A 25,801-nucleotide genomic window follows, 5' to 3' on the forward strand; every position below is an offset into this window, starting at 1 on the left:
AACCACTGCAATTCGCCTATCGCCACAATAGGTCTACGGCAGAGGCAACCTCAATAGCTCTTTACTAAATCACCTGGATAATACAAACATTTACATCAGGATGCTGTACGTTCACTATAGCTCAGCGTTTAGTACCATCATTCCCATATTCCTGATCAATAAGCTACAGAACTTGGGCCTCTGTACTTCCCTCTACAAGTGAATCCTCGACTTCCCAACTGGATGACCACAGTCTGTGCAGATTAGTGATAATATCTCATCCTTGCTGACACTGGTGCACCTCAGAGATGTGTGCTTAACCACGGCTCTACTCCCTCTATATCCAACACTGTGTGGCTATGTGTTGTTACTGGGATCTCAGATGGAGGTGAAGGTGTACATGAGTGAGATATACCAGCTAGTTGAGTGGTGCTGCAGCAACAGCCTTGCACTCAGTGTCAGTAAGATGAAAGAGCTGATTGCGGAATCAGGAAGGGTAAGACAAGGGAACACGAATCAATCCTTAAAGATGAATCAGAAATGGAGAGAGTGAGCAATTTCATGCTCCTGGGTGTCAAGATCTCTGAGTATCTAACCTGGTCTCAACATAGCGATGCAGTTATAAAGAAGGCAAGACTGCAGCTATATTTCATTTGGAGTTTGAAGAGATTTGGTGTGTCACCTAAAACGCTTCTATAAATGTACAATGGAAAGCATTCTTACAGGCTAGTATGGGGGTGGGGGGAACTGCACAGGACTGAAGTAAGCTACAGAAAGTTATAAAAATATTCAGCCCCATCTTGCACACTAGCCTCCACTGTATGCAAGTCACCTTCAAGGAGCAGTGCCTCAGAAAGATGATGTCCATTATTAAGGACACCCATCACCCAGGACATGTCCTCTTCTCACTGTTACCATCGCGAAGGAGGTACAGTAGCCTGAAGGCACACACTCAATGATTCAGGGACAACTTCCCCTCTGCCATCCGATTCCTAAATGGATTTTGAACCCATGGACTCTACCTCACTTTTTAAAAATATATATTACTTCTGTTTTTGCACTATTTTAATCTATTTAATATACATATATACAATTACTGTAATTGATTTACTTTATTTCCCTCCATATTATCATGTATTGCATTATACTGCTGCTCCTAAGTTAACAAATTTTACCACACATGCCGGTGATAATAAAACTGATTCTGATTCTGAAGAGCGGCCAGTTAGTGTTGCAGCTCTATAAAGCACTGGTTAGACAAGACTTGGAGTATTGTGTTCAGTTCTGGTTGCCTAATTACAGGAAGGATAGGAAGCTTAGAGAGGGTGCAGAGGAGATTTACCAGGATGCTGTCTGGATTAGAGAGCATGAAGAAAATTGAGCAAACTGGGGCTTTTCTCTGGAGTACAGGAGGTTGAAAAGTAACTTGACAGAGATGTATAAAAAGATAAGAGGCATACATTGAGTAGACAGCTAGCATCTTTCTCCCAGGGTGGAAACAGCTAATATGAGAGGGCATAATATTAAGTAGACTGGAGGAAAGTGTAGGGGGGATGTCAGAAGTAGTTTTTTTACCTGGAGTTTGGGTGTGCAGCATGCCTTGTCTGGAGTGGTGGTAGAGGGCAATAAATTAGGGACGTTTAAGAGACACTTTGATAGGCACAAGAATGAAAGGAAAATAGGGGGCTACATGGGATGGAAGCGTTAGATTGACCTTAGAGTAGGATAAAAGGTCAACACAACATCATGGACCAAAGGGCCTGTAACGTACTGTCCTAATCTATGCTCTATGTTCTCAGTTTCTTTTCTCTCACCTTAATCCTGTGTCCTCCAGTTCAAGGCTCTCCTGTTGTGGGAAATAAATGCTCTGATCAATCGTTATTCCCCAAAACTGTATAACATTCTGTAAGGGCTCTCCTCAACCTCCTAAGTGGGAATAAGCCCAGTCTATCCAATTTCCCCTTATAACAACCATTCCAGGCAACATTTAGTGGCATATTACTATCTCCTTTACCCCATCTGAAATTAAAAAGTTACCAGCCCAGAATACTATGTGAAGGCAAATGAAAGTCAAGGGACAAGAGGGTCCAGATGTCAGTGTTCTAATATGAAAGCTATGTCCCTTACGTTCTAACAAAGGCTAAGTTAATGAGCTGCTCAGACTAAACTGAAAGCAAAAGGGAAGTGTTCCTCTAACTGGACTATAAACACTATCAAAGTCAAACAGAATGTTTGCTTGCTCTGCAGTTACAAAGCAGCCCACAGTCAGCCATAACCTGTCCCATCAATGAGGTTAAAGAGAAGAAACCAAATGCGTTGAAAATCAAATCATTTTTAGAAAACACAAGAATATCTCAGTGTCATCCAGGGAGCTCAAATAGTTCATTTCCATTGATTAAACAACAGTGTAAGGGCATCTTAAAATATAGAATTGTTAGGAGTAAACATTTGGATTAAAAATGTTTGGAAAGTTTGAGTGGGAGAATTGGGTGTTATTCTTACTTTCAGGACAACAAATACAAAACAATCAAGGGAAAGAAGCTACTCAAAATATTCCAGGAATTCTGGATCCATGCACAGAAAACAACTCAACACAAAGAGAAATTAAAAACCAGTCCAAACCAAAGTATATTTCATAGTACGTACCTGACATTCCTTCAAGATCTTACACTAAAGACTTCCTCTGCATGCAAAATGACCTTTATAACCTACCCTTTCTCTCACAGCATATCACTGGCCAAAGGTTAGTAAGCAAGACCAACACCTCTAGAACCTAGGGATCAGCAGCTTCCAGAAAGCCCACATGTAATATTCCAAAATCTACTCCCTTTGCAGGGGACCAGCAAAGCATTCCATCTTGGAACTATTAATTGCTCAATTAGATCAGTTTTAAAAGGTTTTGGTGCTTTGAAATTTAGCTTTGCTTTGTTCCAAGTCATCGCTATTGAAGACTTTCAACTGGTGCTGAAGTATTCTCTGTACAAGATTGTTGGTTACCCAGTGAATATTTGGGACAAATATTTGGGAACTGCCACTGTTGGTCTACTAATGCTCCCCTATTCTGGAAGTGATTCAAAAGGCAGAATGAGTAGGAGTTCCACTTTTCTCCCACGGTCCAAGTCACAGTTGGTAGCCTCATTGGTCACTGTAAATTGTCCTGTGATTATGGTAGGCTTGAATCAGGGATGATGCAGATCAAAGAGGTAGAAGGGCCTACCCTACACTGTATCTCTAAAAATATGTATATGTATTTAGATATGGGTTTGTGAATATTTTCAACCACATAACCACATTTTTGTAATACAGACTATTACAATAACAATTTGGGAGCTAGAAGGTTGGGTTACAAGATTGGTAACAGGACGTCTGGACTAACTGACTTAAGAGACTAAGATTTAAATCTCACAAAAGCTTTTGGAGAATTTAAATTCTAGTAATAACCAAACATGAACTTAAAAAAATTAAGTTCAAAGTCCAATAGAGATGGACAATGCATGCTGATATTCCCAACAATGTCTACATCATGCAAATGAATAGAAACAAACGTTAATCAATCCATTTAACGACATTGGTTTACCATGATCTACATTAATTAGGAAGTGCTTTCAAATCATATCAATGCACGTGTCAGTAGCTAAAAAGGTGAGAAGTGAGGAGTGATGAGATGACATTACATTCTTTTATCTACAGTGGTTGTTAAATCTGGCATTAAGTTACAAAGTGAATTGTGGATTTTGATCATTGCTATCAGAGATTGTCAATATATTGGAGCTGATAGATAGATTGTGGAATCACTTGTTAAACAAAGCAAAGAGTGCCTGATTAGGTGGAATTTATCCATAATAGACACTTGGCAAGTGAGACTGGTTAGACAGGAGTGTCATTTTATCTTGGTAGAATAGGCCATGTGGGATCAGAATGCCAATCCCTGTGATTGACTCAGTCATTCATTACTGTCAGAAGAAGCTCAAATAGGCCTTGTCAAATTGTTATTGATATTAACCATCTCTGACTAAGAAAATTGCCAGAAAATACAGACTAGCCCACAGTAGAGGATGCCTGTTTGTTCATACATCTTACAGGTACAGTCAGGTTAATGAGCAAAGTTGGTTATTTGAAGCAGCTTTGCTTTGTTTTGTGTCAGTAACTTGTTGACATGAAATGTTGATCATTGATATCCAATTACCGATCCAAATGAAACAGATCTACAGGTGACAATCAGATGCAAAGTTTTGGTCACCATTTGCATTTGTTTAAAGGATGTAAAAATGGAATTATCTTTTGTGGAAAACTTGGGTTACTGGTCAACTCAAAGGCTGATAATTTCAAATGTACTGCCTAAATACAATGAAGAAGAAGGTTGAAGAGTTGCTGTGTTTCTGGAGAATTCGAAGGCGAGACTACACAAACTACTTTTTTTGCTAATGATTATTTGATGAGTAAACAAATTTGGAATGCAATATCTGTTTGGCAACTTTAATATGGAAACAAAGCCCTCTTCTTCAAATGTCTCAATACAACTTTAAAGAACATGGGTACTTGGGTGGAAACTGCTGATGGACAGAATGTGATAACAGTGAGGTCACCTGTAATTCTGTTTCAAAGCAGATCGCTTTGACAGGCAACGACCACTGGCTGGCTGGCTGTGTCAGTCTGTACTCACCTGATACTACTGAATAAGAGTGTAAGAAAGTCCAAAACTTTTCTGTGTCTTCTTTTGAAACTATCTAAATCTCTTTCCAAACAGCAATTCCCTTTCAGTACTTCTCCAAGTCAATTTACATATAACTGATCAAAACCCAAGAAGGCGTCAAAGTGCTATCTCTATATCTGAGAGACACTTTAGTACTGAAAGGGTTACAGTTGATATTCTTTTCAGTTTAATGGATTCCTTAGACAAGTTTATTATTTTGCTGGGTCTGTTTTCTCACTCGCTCCTTGATGAGCATTTCATACACTCAGTGTGACCTACATAAGCATGCTCATTTGCAAGTACATTGTGCTCTTCTCAGGGCATACATATATGAGTGAGTGTGGGTGTACATTGCCTCAGTGTGTGCACTGATATACTTACAAATCTGTGTCCATGCAAATGAAGTTCCAAGTGCATGTGTTAGCATTCACACTTTTACCAGCATGTTGACAGACAATATTGTCAGTGCGCTAGAGGTGACAAGTCCAAGCAGTGAAGTTTTCATAGGCCAACCCCATATATCATATACTGAGCTCAATTAGGCCATCACAGTCTCTTAAAATTAGTATCCAGCTTCTGCTACCCTACCCTCTGATGAAATATAAATTCCCTATAGATTATGAAATTTGATTCCATTGATTTCAGTAAAGCTGAGTCAAGTACGCTGACTCACTGTGCATCCAGCACGTTTCATCTCTTGGGTCGTGGGACCATTGTTTGAAAATTAATTGGACCATGGTGGTGGGGAGGACAATGGATCTCCTCTTGCATTGCCATGAACTTGTCCCTGATTGTGTCTGTTTTTGAACTAAGGTCTTGTTCTTTGCATTTTTTTTCTCTTTTATCGCTGTATTGTATAATTTATGTACAATCTATATTCTGTGTTTGTTGTCTGTACATGTAATGCCTGTGATGCTGCTGCAGGCAGGATTTTCTTTATACCTGTGCCTCTCTATACATGTTCACATGCCAATAAACTTGGCTACTGATTGCCTTTCCTCCACATAGCCTGCACATCACAGTGAGATGCAATGAGTCTAGTAACAGCTGGTCCCAGAGTTGCAGGCTGATCAGAGTTGTAGAAGGATATTGGGGAACTGGAATGTCGCACCAGCTGGGATCTGGATGGTGTGTAGCTGGAAATCTAACTGTGGTTTGGCTGGAGGGGTTGGTTTGGGAGGTGCCAGGAGATCAGAGCCAGAGACACAAGATCATGAATGGGGATGTTGGGAGAAGATCACCAACTGATCACGGAGGACCAACTTAGGTCAGGTTCCAAAAAGTAGCTGGAACCTGCTCGAGAAGCCTCTCCCCACCTCCACTTTAAATAATATGGTGGATCCAGGTGTGCCAATGCCAGCAGCTACTCAGAATAGAGTGACCAGTTTTTATTGTCTGGCTAATGTCACCATCTCAGCCAGAAACTGGGGTGCAAGGGTGGATGCTGATGACTGGTCGAATTTTTAGAGGAAGCAATTTGACCCAGAAATGGTGCCAGTAGCATCCAGACCAAATAAAGTGGTATTCAGAGGCACAGCATTGGAGAAAACAGTGCTTGATGCCCATATTAGTTGGGCAGCAGGAACTAAGCAATTCACAATATGTCTGTTTTTCAAGTATCAGAATAGATCTTTATGATTGAGAAGCCCAAGGCAATGATCACTTGGAATTGCATTTTGGTGCCTGTTTGGGGCAGGTTGGGGCAGCACAGTGACACAGTCAGTAGAACTGCTGCCTCACAGCAACGCAGCCAGTGACCAGGCTTCCATCCCGACCTCCAGTGTTGCGCGTGGAGTTTATGTATTCTCCCTGGATTTCCTCCAGGTGCTCCGGATTCCTTTCAGATACCAAAACTGTGCAGATTGGTGGAGTAAATGGACACTGTACATTGCCCATGAATCTAGAGGAATGGTAGAATCTAGGGGAGGTTATGGGAGTGTGGGGAGAATAAAATGGGTCAGGGTAGGAATCTTGTAATTAAGTGTTTAATGGTCAGCACAGACTCTGGGCTGAAGGATCTGTTTTCTCTTTGACATTAAAAGCAATATTCACAGCAAAAAAGTTTATCATATGAGCAAACAGGCCTATTCTGTATGCTGTTACTGGATTAGCAAGAACTTCTCATTCTGCATATTAACATGTATCATTTGTAATACCATACTCGAACAAGGAGGCAGATAGATAGAAGGTGTATGATTTGAAATGGTCCTTTATTGCACTTACAAAAAAAAAGGCATAATAATTATAATATTCAGGCAAAGGATCTGAACCATTGCAATCAGTTTGAAATTGACATTGATGGAGTGGTATGTTAGGACAGCTTTCAGTCCTGGAGCAATGAATGCTGCATGTGAAACTTTCAGAAAAGATGGAGTGCCTATCACACTGAGCAGTTTCTGTTCAATTCCAAAAGCTTACAGAAATATCAAAAACTTTACAGAATGAGGCCTGCATTTCACGTTGTTCTTCTCAGTTTATTAATGAGAGAAGGTAGGTGTACGATGGAGTGTTGGCTCATTTTGAAATTGTTTGTAAACAAAGTAGGTTAGTATAAATTTATCCTCAATCATATAAGCAATATGCACAATGTATTCTTGGGGTATGATGGCATGAATCAAATTTCTGGCTCATCAATAAATTGAAAAAAATTAAGATTGAAATTCTTGAATGGCCTGCTGGGGTTCTGGACAGTAAAACATCAGCTTTGACTGCATCATTCCTATTAGCATGAGTAAAGTTGATATCTGAACGTCAGCTGGATTTACACCAGAATAATTTGAAGAAAAAAATAAGAAAAGCTTAAATGTTAAATGCATTTATGTTAGGACTGGTCTCGGGTCTGTGACAGACAAGATGATTGCCAACATAAGAGGAAGAGAGAACTAAGTTATTATGCAAACTGGAAGTTGATGTGCTGCAAGAGAATGTGTAAGTGGATCAGAATTAACATACATTAAAAAAATCCATAATTAATTGATGCTAGACAATATCACATTTATATACTGTAGGAATCCATTAAACTAAAAATGAATATTAGTTCAATCTCAATTAATGTGACTTTTCTATTTTTATCCAGTCCAGTCCAGTCCATTGCAAAGCTTGCATTGGTGGTCCACCAACTAGCAGATGCCAGCAAATAGGAACCTTACCAGAAAATGGTTAGTAACACATTGCAAGTTGTATTGTTAACATAATTCACCCATTGGTGCCCCAAGCATCTCATTCATTAGTGAAGATATACCATAGGAAATAATAAACCACATCACATATCTCACTCCCTGCTCATTATTGTAGCCCAACCAAACCCAACTGGATTCTTCCTCAATGTATGAAAGAATGAACTTTTTCAATCCATTGATATCGCTATTTATCCCCCCTTCCCATCTCTCTCAAACAGCAATGTCTCTTACTTCTCGTTAAAGGATTCCTCCTACAGGAACTAACCAGCCAAGGCTTTTCCATCCCTTTCTCATCACAATCACAGATAGATAACTTTCAAGTTTCACCAACTTTGTTCAAACCCATCTCACATCTTGCTTCCTCCCAGTCAACACCCCATCCCACATGATTCAATACTGAACTGCTGTCCACCTCCCCCCCCCAAGCGAACTTTTAAGGAATTTTCTGGGTCTTCATATTCACAACTTAGTGAGTAGCTAGTTGTGCATCATCAAAATTGATGGACCCACTGCACCCTTGACCTACAACTTACACAGTGGTCTCCGTACATCCAGATCCTCTTAAACAGAACCACATGCTTTCAATGTTCTGTATTCTCTGGTTAAAATCAGAGATCCAATTCAAATCTCATTCCCTGGCACTGCATTGGTTCAATTTCAATATCTCACATTTTTTTTTAAAGATTATTTTTTGGATGTGCATGTCATTGTGACAATGAACATTTATCACTAATTCCTCATTCTCTTAAGAAGTTGGTATTGAGATACCTCGTTTTACTGCTGCAGTGGTGAAAATACTCCAACAATGTTGATAGCCTGGGAGTTGCATGATTTGAATCCAGGGCCAATGAAGGGATGGTTATCTAAACTCCAGTCATGATGCTGTGTGAATTGGAAGATAAGATGGTGTTCCCTCTGCAGCTGCCCTCACCCTTATGGGTTGCAAAGGTCAGGAATTTGGAAAATGCTTTATAATCAAGTTCTCCAATGGATGATTCTACGCCAAACTCATACTCTTAGCAAACAATTATAGTGCTTGGTGCAGAATGTTAGTTGCAAATTAAAGATGAGTTTCTATAAAGTTATGTGAAGTGTTGGAACTACATACTCTGAAATGGAGAACATTGCTTCAGAAGGTGTTCCCACCCTGGGTGCTTATTTTGCCTTTGCAATAGAATGATACCTGGAAGCAAGTATTTTGGCAGGAGGCAAGGGAGGAGGGAGGTTAGACATTTCTCTGACTGGATGACAACAAGGCATGTCAACAACCAACTTCCATCACGTTCACTTTACAGATATGGCCCCCCACCCCTCCCTTATTATATGCTAGGTATTGTTGGATTGTAACACTTTCAATTATTAACCTTGCAGACCACTTGAGTGAGGTAATTAGAACAGTGCCAGGATGTGAGGAATTGTGTGGTGTAGATCACTGCCCATTGTAAATTGGGTACACTCTGAATGAAGGATTTTCTATTTTAAGCCCTCGGAAAGGGAATACATTGATCCCACCTATCTGTGCTATACTCAATGTTCCACACAGATTTTTTTTTGGTTTCAATTAGGGTGGACACTCTAAAGTAATCCCTCATAAGTAGATCTTTCCACAGGAATTTTTGGCTTGTTTTTCCAAAATCTCAACACCCTTTACTCTTGCAGTGTTTGAAAGATGAACATGGAATGAAACCTACTGGCCTGGAGGGTCTGTGCAGAGATCTCGGAGGTGAAAACGCCAAGGCCATGCGTGGAGCGCGCAGCCAACCAGAAGTAGTACAGAGTGTTGGGACGGAGCCCAGTCACGGTGTATGATGTGCTTGGCTGAAACGTTATCACTTCCTGTGTAAACATATTTATAAACATTTATGTTAAGCCAAGAAAATTTAGGCAACATTTGAGATCCAGATGTTAGTAGAGCACCTGTGGTATTGCATACTATGTGCAGTAACTTAGAGCATAGTGTTCTGCTATTACAGGTATGCACCTTTTTGAGAAAATACCAGTCGCATTTTGGCTTGCTTTAGCTTTATAAGTGTCATTAACATAGAACATAGAACATAGAATAGTACAGCACATTACAGGCCCTTCGGCCCACCATGTTGTGCCGACCCTTAAACCCTGCCTATATACCCCCCCCCACCTTAAATTCCTCCGTATACCTGTCTAGTAGTCTCTTAAATTTCACTGGTGTATCTGCCTCCACCACTGACTCAGGCAGTGCATTCCACGCACCAACCACTCTCTGAGTAAAAAACCTTCCTCTAATATCCCCCTTGAACTTCCCACCCCTTGCTTTAAAGCCATGTCCTCCTGTACTGAGCAGTGGTGCCCTGGGGAAGAGGCACTGGCTGTCCACTCTACCTATTCCTCTTAATATCTTGTACACCTCTATCATGTCTCCTCTCAGCTTCCTTCTCTCCAAAGAGTAAAGCCCTAGTTCCCTTAATCTCTGATCATAATGTATACCCTCTAAACCAGGCAGCAGCCTGGTAAATCTCCTCTGTACCCTTTCCAATGCTTCCACATCCTTCCTATAGTAAGGCGACCAGAACTGGACACAGTACTCCAAGTGTGGCCTAATCAGAGTTTTATAGAGCTGCATCATTACCTCGTGACTCTTAAACTCTATCCCTCGACTTATGAAGGCTAACACCCCATAAGCTTTCTTAACTACCCAATCTACCTGTGAGGCAACTTTCAGGGATCTGTGGACATGTACCCCAGATCCCTCTGCTCCTCCACACTACCAAGTATCCTGCCATTTACTTTGTACTCTGCCTTGGAGTTTTTCCTTCCAAAGTGTACCACCTCACACTTCTCCGGGTTGAACTCCATCTACCACCTCTCAGCCCACTTCTGCATCCCATCAATGTCTCTCTGCAAACTTTGACAATCCTCTATACTATCCACAACACCACCAGCCTTTGTGTCATCTACAAACTTGCCAAACCACCCTTCTACCCCCACATCCAGGTTGTTAATAAAAATCACGAAAAGTAGAGGTCCCAGAACTGATCTTTGTGGGACACCACTAGTCACAACCCTCCAATCCGAATGTACTCCCTCCACCACGACCCTCTGCTTTCTGCAGGCAAGCCAATTCTCAATCCACCTGGCCAAACTTCCCTGGATCCCATGCCTTCTGACTTTCTGAATAAGCCTACCGTGTGGAACCCTGTTAAATGCCTTACTAAAATCCATATAGATCACATCCACTGCACTCCCCTCATCTATATGCCTGGTCACCTCCTCAAAGAACTCTATCAGGCTTGTAAGACATGATCTGCCCTTCACAAAGCCATGCTGACTGTCCCTGATCAGACCATGATTCTCTAAATGCCCATAGATCCTATCTCTAAGAACCTTTTCCAACAGCTTCCCCAGCACAGACATAAGGCTCACTGGTTGATAATTAAAGATTTAATATTTCTTCCTTCCACATAAGTATACACGTATCAATTTTGTTCTCTACTTGTCTGCACCCATTTTATCGTACCATTTTCTTCTAGGTAGAGTATTTACTTGTTCTTAAGGTGAAATGAAGGAAGATGGGAAGAACTCTCATGGCATAAAACTAGTGAAAACTAACCTCCTTCTGTGTGAGAATTCTCTGTAAAAAGATAGTGTTGTGCTGCCTGAGGGGCAGGAAGTGGAGAGAAAGTGTGTTGACAATTACTGTGATCTAACTGACCCTGTTTTAGACTCAGTGAATGCTAAAGATGGAAAATGTTCTCACCTCCTTTCCCAGTTCTTCATCACGGTAGAACAAGTCATAATCAATGATGTCATCCTGTCTGGGTGCAGTCCACTGTAACTCAATACTTGTCTCAGATTTAGGAGTGGCTCTGAAGTTGATTGGTTGTCCAGGAACTGAAAGAAAAGGTCAAGATATTCAGGCCAACACTAAAGTGTAGCTTTTCTGTGATCTGTTGGTACGTCTGTTGCATAGAAGAAAAATATGCACTTTGATATTTTGAACGGGACCTCCGATTTTGCATCACTGAGTCACAATTGACTGGAGAACGATTTCTCATCAATTGTTTCTCTTAACTTAGAGGAAGCTAACTTTTTTTTTGCCTCATCCCTTCTCCATCACGTTCAAATAGACCTCGGGAGTGAGTTTTTTTATAATTTATACAGAAAGTACCTACCATAGGTGAGGACACTGGGCACAATAGTCACTCAGTGCCATGGCAGAGTTGCAGAAACATAAGCTACACAAATCAAAATCCATCCTGTCCAGACCTAGTGAAGGTTATGGAAATGCTGCCATTTATCATTTACGTGCATGTATTTGAAAAAACATTGGTTTCTTGGTTAATTATTATTATTGTCACAATACCGAAATACAGTATAAGGTTTTATTTGTATGACATCTGTAAATACGTTCTGCATTAAACCTTGCTTAACAGGATAAATTAGGAAAGATTTGCAAGTAGATGTTGAGGTGTATGAACAATGAGGTGCCCACTCTCCAGCTCAGCCTTCCATTTCATCCCAGTTTAAATCCTGGCTTATGCACTTACATAGTGCTCATTCATTTATTTCCTGAATGCACGGTAACAAGTTTACAACACTTCAGCTCATTATTGAGAAAGAGCAGAGAGTGAATCTGCAGCGATTCCATCATGGAAAGCACCATGGTGTTCTCACCAAGGAGCATGAGTACCACTGAGAGAAAATTGTAGTGACTGAGGGAGAATAGTAACACCTCTTAATTTCCCAGTGCACAATTACCAGATCCACTACTGTACCCCTATTACTGTCGTGTCTTGAATCATCTTACATCTTCTCAATGGAACAATCCAAATAGCATTGCAGTAGGGAGGAAAAGTATTCTTATAGAACCACAAGCTTGGAGATCTAATTGCCAACCTAAAACAGCACCTTCCACTGAAACCACAATCGGGAAAACATACTGTCTTAGCAGAGTTTTCCCTTTGAAATGATACAGATGACATTTCCAACAAGATTTTTTTCTCTCTCTCCAATGCACTGCTTTATAATTACTCTTGCTATTGCTGCCTTTGTGAAGAGGCAGTGATTTGTAACAGCAGTTTGTGGCAGTATTGATTGCTTCTCAAGAAATGGCTGGCAGATAACAGGCAGCAACCCGGATGAGTGTCTGACGTACTCAATAGCGTAGGTCAGAACGAGATGACATGACATCCCACACCAAACTTAATGATGCAAGTCTAATTTAATGCTAAACAGTTGAAGGGGAAGGGAATCCTTCAACATTCTGTTGTACACATAGTGTAATAAAATCTAATGCTGCAGTTACCATACAGTGTGTGAGCTTGTTATTTCTTTAACATTGATAGCTTGTGTTGTGTCAAAGAACAGGCAAGGTCACTGAGATGATCTTGTAACCATATCAGATTGTGATAAAGTGTTTCCACACCCTTTAGATCACCACAAAGGTAACTACATATGTTGACCCATGATCTTGCTGAAGATCAGGTGGGTGTCTTTAGGTAACATTTTAACTAGCTTAAAGTTATTGAAAAGCAGAAAAAATGCAGAAGGTGGAAATGTAAAATTAAAATAGAAATCAAATGAAAGATTCAGCAGGTCAGGCAGCAACTGTGGAGAGAGATATACGAAGGGACACTGAGTACTATGAGGTTTGTTTGTGCAGTAGCTGAAGGCTCATCACTGGGTGGCTCAGAGGTGCAGGAAGTAGAGCTGTTTTGACACAGCTCCAGTGACTTACGTCCAATCCTGTGCTCCCTGTATTGAATTTGCTTTTGTCCCCACGAATGCTCCAGTTTCCTCTCATACCCCAAAGACATGTAAGTTAGGCGATTAATTGTCTGCTGTAAATTACCCATGGTGTAGTGGGTAGAAAGAGTTTGTGGGCATGTGAGAGAGAGAATAGAGCACAGGGAACTAAGTGAGGGAATAGGATTGGTGGAATTACACTGACAGCTAGTATTGACTGAATGGGCTGACTGGCCTCATTTTATAATATAAATGTGAGGCAGGAAATAAATGGTGCTGACATGGGCGAAATTATTACCTGCAAAATAGTGTGCCTTATAGAACCTGATGAATTCAAAATCCCAGGGCAACCCTTCTACTTGGTGCAATTACACATCTGAAAAAATTATATTTCGATTTATATTAGCAACACTTCCAGTTTGATATTTCTTTTCCAACCTCAGCTTCTTGAAAATGATTGGCTGCCGATAAGCTTAGCCAGCTTCCTTTCCGAGGAAAACTGAGGTCAGTGATAGAGTGACAATCCATACTCCATCTGGTTCTGGCTCCCTTACCACAGATCAAGTTGGAAGTCTGGCACCTTCATGATCCCCCCGGTACAGCTAATCACTGATTAAGCTCAATAAGCCACTGGGCAACCTCTCAACAACTTCAATGTGGAGTGACAGCCTCTGCATGAGCACAAGTAGCTCAGGGAAAGTTGAATAGCGATAATATTCCAGTTTCATGCTTTACGTCTATGAATGAGTGCTCTCCATAACCCCTGACTTGAAGCTTTAAAAAACTTTCACTTCACCTACTCCCTCTCTGTTCCTTCTCTCGCCCTTCTTTATCTACCCAGTTCTTCCTATACTCATCCCATCCGCCCAGAACCCCATCACCCCGTTTCTATCCCCTCCTCCGTCCATTCTATTGGCCCATCAGCCACACTCTGGGTTCTTTCTCCCTGTTCTTTCCATCTGTCCAGCCCACCTCCCTTACTTGGTTCCATGTTCCACTTCCCTTTCCTTCCATATTCCATCATCTTCAGGCCCTTGTTCCCTCCACCTATCACCTCTCAGCCTCTGTCACTATTTCCACTTTCCCCTCCTCCATTTCCCTATTATGCTTCCTCACCTGGATCCAGCCAACACAGGCCAGCTTTTGTTCCAACCCTTAAACCCACCTCTTTATACCGGATGTCACCCCTGGATCAACCCAAAACATCGACTGCCCATCTCCCACACAGATGCTGCAGTTCCTTCAGCAGTTTGTTTAATGCTCCAGATCCCAGCATCTCCAGTCCCTTGCTTCTCTACATAAAAAAGTACTTCCCTGGGGTTTTGTGCAGGAACTTCTCCACCACTGAGCACCAGCAGAAAGTAGACATCACTGGACCAAATCGATGAACAATCTTCCTCCCTTTCCACATTACTAACAATAATTCACTCTCAGGAGGATGTAACTGTGCTAGACAGAGTGCAGAGGAGGTTCACCAGATGTTGCCTGGATTGGAGAACTTTAGTTATGGAGAGAATTTGGACTTATTCATTTAGAAAAAAAAGCAGCTCAGAAAAGGCCCTTCCAGCTCAGTGAGCCACACTGCCCAGCAACCCACCTATTTAACCCTAGCCTAATCACAGGACAATTTACAGTGACCAGTTAACCTAATGTCTTTGGAATTTGGGAGGAAACTGGAGCACCCGGAGGAAACCATGCACTCATGGGTAAGCTATGCTTAATTTCCCTGGAATGAAAGAGGCTGAGAAGTGGCCTGATATACTGTAAGTATACACTCATTGACTTTATCAGTCACCTTCTGTACCTAATAAAGTGGCCACTGAGTGCATGTTTATGGACTTCTGCTGCTGTAGTCTGTCCATTTCATTGCATGTTCAGAGATGCTCCTCTGTGCACCACTGTTGTAACACATGGTAATTTGAGCTACTGTCACCTTCCTGTCAGCTTGAACCAGTTTAGCCTGTCTCCTCTAACCTCTCTCATTAACAAGGCATTTTCACCCCTAGAACTTTTGGATTTTTTTTTGTTTTTTTTTGCACCATTCCCTGTAAACTCTAGAGATTACTGTGCGTGAAAATCTCAGGAAATCAGCAGTTTCTGAGATACTCTGACGGCCCTGTCTGGCACCATCAATCATTCCAGGGTTAAATTCACTTAGAGTGAATTTCTACCCCATTCTGATGTTTGGTCTGAACAACAAATGAGCCTTCTGACCATGTCTGCATGCTTTTATGCATTGATTCGCTGCTACCTGATTGGCTGATCAGATTTACTAGGTGTACAGGTTTACCTAGTAAAGTAGCCATTGAATGTATAAGAACATGAGAGACATAGGTGGCCTTTTCTGATTGGCTGCTAGTGACTAGTGATGTTCTGCAAGGGTCAGGGTTGGGACTGCTTCTTTTCAAATTATATGTCAATGCTTTGAATGATGGAAGTGTATGCTCATGCAGTTTGGTAGAAGGAATAAAGGCATAGACTACTTTCTAAATGGGGAGCAAGTTCATAAAGCAGAGGTGTAAAGGGACTTGGGATTCTTCATGCAAGATTCCTTAATGATTAACTTGTAGGCTGAGTGGTTGTAAAGAAGGCAAATGCAATGTTAACATTCATTTCCAGAGGACTAGAATATGAAAGCAAGGATGTAATGCTGAGGCTTTATTAGGCATTGGTCAGACTGCCCTTGGAGTATTGTGAGTAGCTTTGGACTCCTTATTTAAGAAAGAATGTACTAGCATTGGAGAGGGTCCAGAGGAGGTTCACCAGAATAATCCCAAAAATAAAGGAGTTAATGCATGAGGAGTGTATTTTGGCTCTGGGCCTGTACTTGATGGAGTTTAGAAGAATGAGAGGATATTTCCTATAGTGGGGGAGTCCAGGACCAGACAGCACAACCTCAGTATAGAAGGATGTCCCTTTAGAACAGAGATGAGAAAGGTGGTGAATGTGTGGATTATGTGAATGTCTGTGAAGGCCAAGTCATTGGGTATATTTAAAGCAGAGATTGATAGGTTCTTGATTAGTAAGGGCATCAAAGGTTACGGGGAGAAGGCAGGAGAATGGGTTTGAGAAAGATAATATTAGCCAAGAGAGAATGGCAGGCAACACGAGATGGGCTGAATGTCCTAATTCTGCTGTATATCTTATGGTCTTCTAAGTAGTATAGATCGTCCAAATCTTTTATTTTCCCATAGTTGGGGACATCATAAACAAGAAAGTAAATGTTAAAGGTGAGAGGAATGAATTTGGAAGTATTTTTCAAGGGTAAGAGTGTAGTTGATGTCTTGAATGTGTTATCAGATACAATTACTACATTTAAGAGGCATTTAGAGAGTGACAAATAGGCAAGGCATAGAAGGATATGGTTCAAATAGAGGCAAATGGGATTAGTGAAAATGGATGAAAGGGAGTGCATAGATGATGGGCAGAAGGGTCATTTTTCATGCTGTATGACTGTAACTCCAATATGCTTTACTATTATCACCTGATGTGCTATGTAAACATACTTCTTGTTGCCTCAGTAAAGCAGACGGCTTAATCAAAGAGCCCACCTACCCAGCACATTCTCTCTTCTCCTTTCACCCATTAGGCAGAAGATACAAGAGACTGAAAGCACTTATCACCAGGCTCAAGTACAGCTTCTACCCCACTGTTACCAAACTCTTGGCCACCCCTTGTATGATAAGATGGACTTCTGACCTCACGGTCTACCTTGTTCTGATCTTCCACTTTATTGTTTACCTGCACTGCACTTTCCCTGCAGCTGTCACACTTTTTTCTTCATTATTATTGCTTTACCTTATTCTTCCTCAGTGCACTATGTAATGATTCGATCTGTATGACAAGCTTTTCTGTGTAATGATTCGATCTGTATGACAAGCTTTTCAGTGTATCTTGGTACATGTGACAATAATAAGCCAACACCAAATACCAATATCCTCTCACTTTTCCAAAGATGACCAGTTGTTTCACCGTCTCTAATGGAAACAACAGAGCTGTCCACCTTGGGGATGCTATTAAATGGTTAATGACCACTGCTAGAAATAGAAAACACATTCTGGGAAATTTACACGAATGACAAGAACACGGCATATTGTGTGGAGATCTCGATACGGTATTAAGACCCATGGGCCATCAGTTTGATATTGAAAAGCACCCAATGACCTTCAAGGGTATTGTGCAACTGCTTGCCGATCAACTCACCTCCTTGCTGAGTTTTGACCTGAATCTCGGGTGAGAGTGGACCATCCCCGACAGAGGTGAAAGCCAAGACCTTGACGCTGTATGTTGTCTGTGGTATCAAGCTGGCCACGGTTGTCAGAAGGCTGTCATCGAGGTTCTGCTTCTGCCAGTTACTCACAGGCTGGAGGGGCTCCATGGTGTAGTAGACCCGGTATCCCCGGATTTGTCCGTTTGGCTCTTCGGGCTCCTCCCATTGAATCAGCATGGTAGTCGCGCTCAGCATCCGTGCTTGGACGTTCCGTGGGGAGCTGGAGGGAACCTGCTCACCAGTCCTGGTCTCCACTATCTCACTGGGTGGGCCCTGACCAATGGAATTGACAGCAGAGATTTTAAACTCATAATCAGAGTAAGGGCTCAGTCCGCCGATGCTATAGCGTAGGGTCTGGATGCCGTCAATGGTTTGGTAGAGGACATCGGAATTCTTGGGCCTGTATTCAATAATATAGTAATTGATGTGGTCTGGATTGCCGGAATCCCATGTTAGCGTCACACTGGTGGCAGTTGTCTCCACTACAATCGGAGTTCCAGGGGGCTTTGGTAGTGCTGTAAGCATCAATAGTTAGACATACTGGTTAAAATACTCTTGAGAAGTTTGATGCATTATTTCACAGTCCAACCCTTCCCCACGGAGAATCAGTGTAATCTTTGAATCTATGAATTACCCTGCAGGAACACCCCTGGATTTGAATCAGAAGCTTATTACTTAAGTCCTATTCCTGAGCTTTAAGTGCAGAACCCAGATTTATTTCTATTGTGGTAATGTTTGTGTGCAAAACTGGCAGAAGTGTTGTCTTCAGGCCAAATTTTAAGGAACGTCACTTGCCCTCTCATGGCACTGTTTTGAAGCATTTGGGAATTATCCTGGAATAGATCAATATCTATTCCTATACCAGCATCACAAAAATAGATTATACAGCTCAATATAGATATTAAATTTGACTTCTCCAATTACCAATAACTCTCTCTTTCTGTCTATTAGAACTGGAAATTTTTCCTCCAAGATATCCATCTGTAATATTGGCTCACTTTCTTTCCCTCTTCAGTAGTACGTCCAGAAATGCAGTTTACAACACCTCAGACTTCCTTGATTCCTTTAGCTATCTGTTAACAACTCACCCCATGTCAACTCTGACCACACTCTATCAGTGATATTCCCTATGTCCTAACCATCTCTCGGCCCTTCCCCATGACCCTTCCCGCAACCTTACCTGCAACTTAAAACTAACTTTTTCTCTTTCTTTCATGGTTCTGATGAAAGGATTTTCAATATGAAACATTATCTCATTTACCTCACTGCAGATGCTGCCTGACTGGCTGAGTGATTTGATTTGAAATGCCTGTGTCCCAAATGGCTTCTTGCTTCCCGGTGGCTGTACTTCCAAAATAATTCAGTCACTTTTAACTGCTTTGGAGTGTCTTGCAATGGTCATGGGAGGCAAGCTACACAAATGCCTTCTTACAATTACCTTTAACAATAATTTGTGACATTGTCTTGATTATTCCAAGACTAGACATTGCCATACAGGTGTAATTAGCAGACTCTTGGATACTGTTAAGTTCTAGAACATTGCGGCCAACAGGCATGTCATCTTCTGGGGTCAAATCTTCAGTTCCCAGCATCCATTTCACATAAGGCATGGGGGAACCCACAGCAACACACGTGATGTTCACGCTCCCACCAGGCACGATCTCTTGGCTCAACGGAGGACTGATGGAGAACCTAGGTGGAACACGCCGAACTGGGGCAGAACACAGAAAGGTAACAACAAGCAAGAAAATGAGAGTTGGCAGCACCTGAGACACAGCACAGTAACAAAATGAGTCCACAGAAAGCACATTCGTAGCACAAGTGTTCAGTGACCAGTCTGAGACCCATCACAGCACATTGAAAGACACAAAAATTTATTAGTTAGTTTCTCATCTTAAATGTGTTTTCTTAAAGACGGAGAATGGGCTGTATGATTGAGAATTCAAGAAAAGCAGGCACAGGCAGAGCTCTCAGTCATTTGTTTGCCATGGGACAATGTGCTTTGGGGCTGATCATGCTGTTCTGCAAAAGGACAGGTACAGGAGATGGGAATCTAAAATAACCTTCAGATCATTTGCTGAAAGATTTGATCAAGTGGACTTAGCAATGAATTTTTGCCTCATTCATTTTAATAATATGCTACAAAATGGAAATAATTCATTATTGAGAAAAGACAATTTCTAAAAAAAATGTATAATTTTTCATTTTTCACAAAGGGACAAATTGAAGAAGAAAGGTACTTTTTCTTTCAAAGCATATCAGTGATCCTTGTGACAACTATCCCTCAAAACCTCCAGTGTAAATTTTTGCTATATTAACTATCAATAAGTTCATATCAGTTTTGATGGACTTTCGTCTCTATTGTGGTTTCACATGGACATCATAGAAGAACATGAGAAATACAAGATGTAGGCCATTCAGCTCTTTGTCTTTACTCTCCCATTCAATTCAGTCAATGTTGATCTCTTACCTCAGCAAGATACACTTTTCTCATTTCCATCATTTCCTATATATCTAAAACCTTGCCAACAGAAGCAACTGAGGCTCCATGAGGAATTCCAGTTGCCCCTCTGTTGGCAGTTTTGGATAACGTCGTTTGATCAGCCAGACAAAAAAGACTGGAACATTATTCCCACAAAAAAGTTGACACTGCTGATCTTAATATTTTTTTTTGGTGATCTACCCATAGTAATCTTTACCTTATTGGTTATTATAAGCAAAAAAATTCTATGGATGGCATTATTGCTCTAATCATTGGTCACCACTGTCCTTCCTCTTAAGAACAATGTCATCATTGCCAACAACTAATCTGCTTTATTGCTGTCAAGGAATAGAATTTTTCCTTCCAGTTTAGAGTAATGAAGCTACAAAAACAATATACTATGATACCAATGGTCCAAGTATTTGTTTTATCTCTATTGGATGAGGTTTTCTACAAACATCCTTAAGGAGATTTCAAGCAAGTTGATAGTGCGCTCTTGCAGAAAAAAGCAGTATGTTCAAAACCATGGCCTTATTGATTGATCAAATATCATTTTGTGGCAAGATGTTTTTTTTCAAAATTTGTGTTCAACAATGAATGGCAGGATTGGAAAGACTTGAGGCAATGATTTGGGGTGCCTGATTTCATTAATCCTCAACTCAGTGGAAAAAGGATTCAAAGTTCGGTATAAGAAAAAAAACACTTTTAATGAGTCTTACTTGCACTTCCAATGGAGCTTTCTTTCTCCCTTTGGTGAAAACTATCCATTGTGATACCCCACATCCTATCCACCCACAAAAGACTCAGATCTCCTTCAGCTGTGTGCAAACCTAGTACAGCTGTGGATAACTGATAGTCAAGGCCAAATGGCAGTCGTAGCCAATCCGAATGCATTGAATGGGTTTAACTGGGTGACCAACCTCAGGAGAAAACAGTCAATGAAATGTGACCACTGCTTATATTAGATGTGTCCAATTGCCTGGGAACAATAAAGATGAGAAACACTAATGAAATTTTTGTGGTGCAGATATATTGACTGTACGAAGCCTTTTCAAGATATTACAAGGATCCATCAAATAGATGCATCTATCAGTTCACAGACACCATGCAGAAGGTAGAGAGATATATAAATATATATATGCACATAGGAATATATAACTGGAGGGTCGCTAGCATGCCCAGACGGATTGGGAGGGGGGACCCACTTCAATGCTGCGTTACTTCCAGCAGATGTGACAGAATGTGGTGGCTCACATTGTCACATCGCAGCAGTCCTGGCAGGAAAATAAATAAAAAAAACAAATAATAGTAATAAAAAAATTAAAATATAAGAAGTATAAAAGAAATGTTGACTACACCAACAGGTAGTGCATCTCCTTTGCTTGGAAGTGGATGCAGCCTCAAGACCTTACACAGTCGACATGGATGCACATGGGACGAGACAGAGTTGCGGCATGGACAACATAAGGGGGAAAGGAAGGGCTGGGTGGGGAGGGGGGGGGAACTGGAGGCTCTCGTGCAGACACAGGCAAGGCAATGGGTTACAAAAGAACTTGCCAGTAGTGACAGCCAGAGAGAGAGAGAGAGAGAGAGAGAGAGAGAAGAAAGAGGGAGAGATATAAAGAGAGAGAGAGATAGAAAGAGAGAGGGGGAACAGGGGGAACTCTTCAGGCACAGGTACTACACGCACCAATATTAAGCCTGTGCCACACTCACATCCCCGATCCACAAGTACAGGCCCACTTTAAGAAACGCACAGAATCATAAACATGGAGAGGTCCCACGCTTTCGCGTAAATTGCTCTCAGGTTTTTCTCTTTTTTTGCACACTTAAATCAAAATGGCATGCCACTTCACACCAGCTCCTAAATATTCACCCATAAAGTGCCACCAATATGGCAGATTTTGTTTGTCCATGTTCCATCTACAACAGTCTCTCAAAATCATGAGTGGTTTTATTCCTTCTTCTCTCCAGTGTTAAATTTGACCACAGTAAAAAAATTGTGCAGTGTGGAGAAGGAGGTAGAGGAGCCCCTTTAGTCTCCTTTTCATTTTTGAAAGCCAGAATTTTTGTTTGGCAGTGATGGTGCCCCGTACAAAATGGATGCTCAGAGCCACTAGTTAAGAGGCTTGAGCTGGTCACCTGGTTACTGGAGGAATATCAAGCCAAAAGCTGACCTGCCAATGTGTAATTGATAATGTTGTACTTTTTCAAAATAAATCCCTTGCATTGACTTGTTCAAATTTGCCTCCACAGATGGATGACAATATTGGCTTTTTTGTCCTTTGTGCTGATTACTAATGGCCACCAGACTGCTAAATTAGTCACATTGCTTGAAGATGATCAATTAGTCATTTTAATTGGATAAGCTATTGTCGTAAGTGACAGAGAACTTGACTCCCATTGGGGTTGAACTTTGATTGCTGTCCAAACTCAATGCACCTTAGGAGAGGCTTTTCCCATTCCCGGCCAGTCTAACATTATGCTCTGTAATAGAGTGAAGTAACTAATATCCTGGATGAAGGACGGAAAAAAAACTGGAATAAATTTTCTCTGTAAAATGGTTCTTATGGCTCCTTGTGTCAGTTGGGTACATAATAATAATCAGGTGATGAATAGAGCCCAGAGACATGAAAAACCAACTGTTTCCTGGATCAAAACTTCAGGGCATGCAAACCCTTTGTAATACTGCTGTAAGGAAAGTTTAAGTCACTATCAAAGAGCTTTCATGTCAGCGCCAAGGGAGTTTCTCCCCACTCTTTCAGCTAGGGTCAGTATATGGCTCAGGGTAATCCAAGTGGGAAGAAAGGGGAAAAAACTTTGAGGAAGAGTGCACCTGTGATCTATTTTTGCCCCCAGTGTTTTACTTTTCCATCATTTGAGTAAGTTAAAGGAGCATTAGTTCATGAGAAGGTCAAAAGGAAATATCAGCATATTTCCACAGAAAATCATTTTTATCTCAGAAAATGGGTTTTTCAACACTATTGTAATACATTCTCAAAGACTGCCAGTTGTTTGGAATGGGAGTTTTGGTGTTCTCAAATGATCATAATAAACAATTTTAGATTCTCAAACCATTTTAGTCCTTGGATTCCTCAACAAATGTTGGACTTTGTTTTTCTAATTGTAGGTGATAACACAAATAAAAGACAAAGTTGTTGTATTTAATGTGAACTAGGCTCAGGCATACCAATGAGTTATAAGGTAGCATTGAGTTGAACAAGATTTCCAAATCTATCTGGTGATGCAAAACCCTTTCCCATCTCTAAAATCCTCTTGCAGATACAACATGGACGTCAAAAGTGATTGGCTTATTAGCAGTGGACTGTGTGGCAAGCGGACAGTCCTTCAACGGACAGCCACAGCAAAGCCACATGGCCCTTGCATCTTTTGTATTGGACTATTACCACCAGCAAGCACCGATGGGAGAGGCTACAGGAACTTTACACGTACAAGATACAGTTTGCAAAGAGACGTAGAGGTCGAATGTGAGATGCAAACACCGAGTTACCATGGTGATTGAGGAGGGGTAGGTGGGGCACAGAACTGGCATAAATTAAAGAGAAGCACCATCAATCTCTTTGTGATTGAGACTCGAGGGACATGTGGATCAAGGCTTGAGGGAAACAACTAACGTGGCCAAAGATTGAAAAGAACTTCAAAAAATGGCAGTGGGGGAGGGAAGACGAGTGGAGAAACTGAAAGAGATACACTTGCAAAACATAGAAGAAACTCAACTACCTCATGAGGAGTAATACTGCACAGAACACAAAGGAGGCCTGGCTATGTATGGAGCTTACTGTAGCAGTAAAAAAACCTCTTTCTCCACAACTGTAGTGAATTTTAAGGGGGCAATGAAAGTATCAGAGAATATGTCAATTAATTTCTTTCCCCCATCTGTAGATTAGACTAATGGGAAACAACCAAACAAGATAACCAGTGCAGATTTTGTTGCTCAGCTGTTGTTACTATTATTCAAATATTTATGTCCAATACTTAAATTTTAATTAATTTTCTTCCTCTGCTTTTTATGAGGGGAGAACTTGAGTTGAAATAGTAAGGTTCATCTCTGCACAGGTATGTGATTGTGCAAGCAATTGTGTGTTTCTAAGGATAAACATGTCAATAGATGTTCTGTCCCAGCGGCTACCTGTTTGGTCTTCAGTATCATCATGCGGATGTGTAAATGTGCATTTATGATCTATGCGCACAATCATGTGAAGAATTTTGTGTCAGTGTGTATGTAACCTTGTGTTCCACAGCCATGCATCTGTCCAGGTGCCTGTGTTTGTGGCTATATAGGTATGTACAGTTAGAATCTTCTATTTTATGTGACGTGGCTATTCGAAACAAGGCCAGTATTCAAAGTGCGTTCCTATTTTCTCTCAAGAGGTTGCTCTGAGCTGCCTCTTAAACTGTTGTATGCCTTCTGGGAAGGTTCTTCATTCAGTTAGGTAGAACAATAGCTCAGCGATAATGAGGTAATCATTATGTATTTCCAGGGGTAGAAAATAAGTAGATGGAGGAATTCCCAAGCATCTATTGTACCTGCCCTACAGAACAAAATAATGCTTGGCAAGTTGTCACAGTGCACTCTGTACTTGGTATAGGTAAAGTACAACAGGAATAGTCGAGAGCAGAGGAGGAAGTAAATACTTAGTGTAGTCATTGAAGTGCCAACAAATTCATCTTCTATTATGGAAAATAATTTTTCTTGAGACTTTTTAGCACTGCAATGGACCTTCCACTGTACTGAGCCTTGTTGGTGGAGTAAAGCCTTTGATATATCATGAATTGTGTCTGTCACTGAGAAAAATCTATCTTCTGAGTTCCATTATAGACTTATGTTGTCATGATGTTGCTGGTCAGTGACAAACCCAGGATAATTTTGGTGCTGGATTGAGCAAAAGTAACCCCGTTGAATGTCAACAGTAGTAATAAGATGGGTATCTTTTCTTATTCTTCTTCCTCTTGTTTTACGGCGGTTGGCACCCAGTTTAATGGTGCAGTACCGCCACTGTGGGTGCCTTTTAAGGAAATGGATATAGGTCAGCACTTGAGTGACATGAAAGTTATCTGCCATGTATCAGCCCAGGTCTGAACTCGGTCTGTGTCTTGCATGGATTTCTTCATCCATCTAAGGATTTTCCATGTTATTTAACACTATTTAAGCCTCAACAAATCTCTGATCTTATGAGGAAAGGAAGGTCGTTGCTGAAGCAACTAAAGACACTGTCCAGTGGAGCTTTTACAACAGTTTCTTGGGATTGAGATGACTGCTCTTTAACAACCTCAATCTCTATTCCTCCTGGTGTGTGTGACTCATTCCAGCAGAGAGCTCATGTTATTCACACCTGGCATGTAATCTGAAATTGACAGACCATTCATTATTCTATGAGATTACCCCAGTTAGAGAATAAATAAAGGACATGAGGAGAAAGGTACTTATAAAACTGTCCCTTCCAGAAAGGATAGCT

General features: G+C 41.1%; 1 protein-coding gene across 12 annotated transcripts in view; it reads right to left on the reverse strand.

Moving 5' to 3' along the window:
• Positions 1 to 25,801, reverse strand: part of LOC134337298 (receptor-type tyrosine-protein phosphatase S-like) — a 513,177-nt gene that overhangs the window by 149,896 nt on the left and 337,480 nt on the right. For all 12 annotated transcript variants that reach the window (XM_063032185.1, XM_063032183.1, XM_063032184.1 and 9 more), the window contains exons 7-10: positions 19,281 to 19,553; positions 17,776 to 18,357; positions 11,585 to 11,718; positions 9,543 to 9,687 (exon numbers count right to left, since the gene is read on the reverse strand). In XM_063032185.1, coding sequence (XP_062888255.1) covers positions 9,543 to 9,687; positions 11,585 to 11,718; positions 17,776 to 18,357; positions 19,281 to 19,553 — 1,134 coding nt within the window. The remainder of the gene's footprint in view (positions 1 to 9,542; positions 9,688 to 11,584; positions 11,719 to 17,775; positions 18,358 to 19,280; positions 19,554 to 25,801) is intronic.

Source organism: Mobula hypostoma, chromosome 24 (genome assembly GCF_963921235.1).
Source record: "Mobula hypostoma chromosome 24, sMobHyp1.1, whole genome shotgun sequence".
Taxonomy (NCBI): Eukaryota; Metazoa; Chordata; class Chondrichthyes; order Myliobatiformes; family Myliobatidae; genus Mobula; species Mobula hypostoma.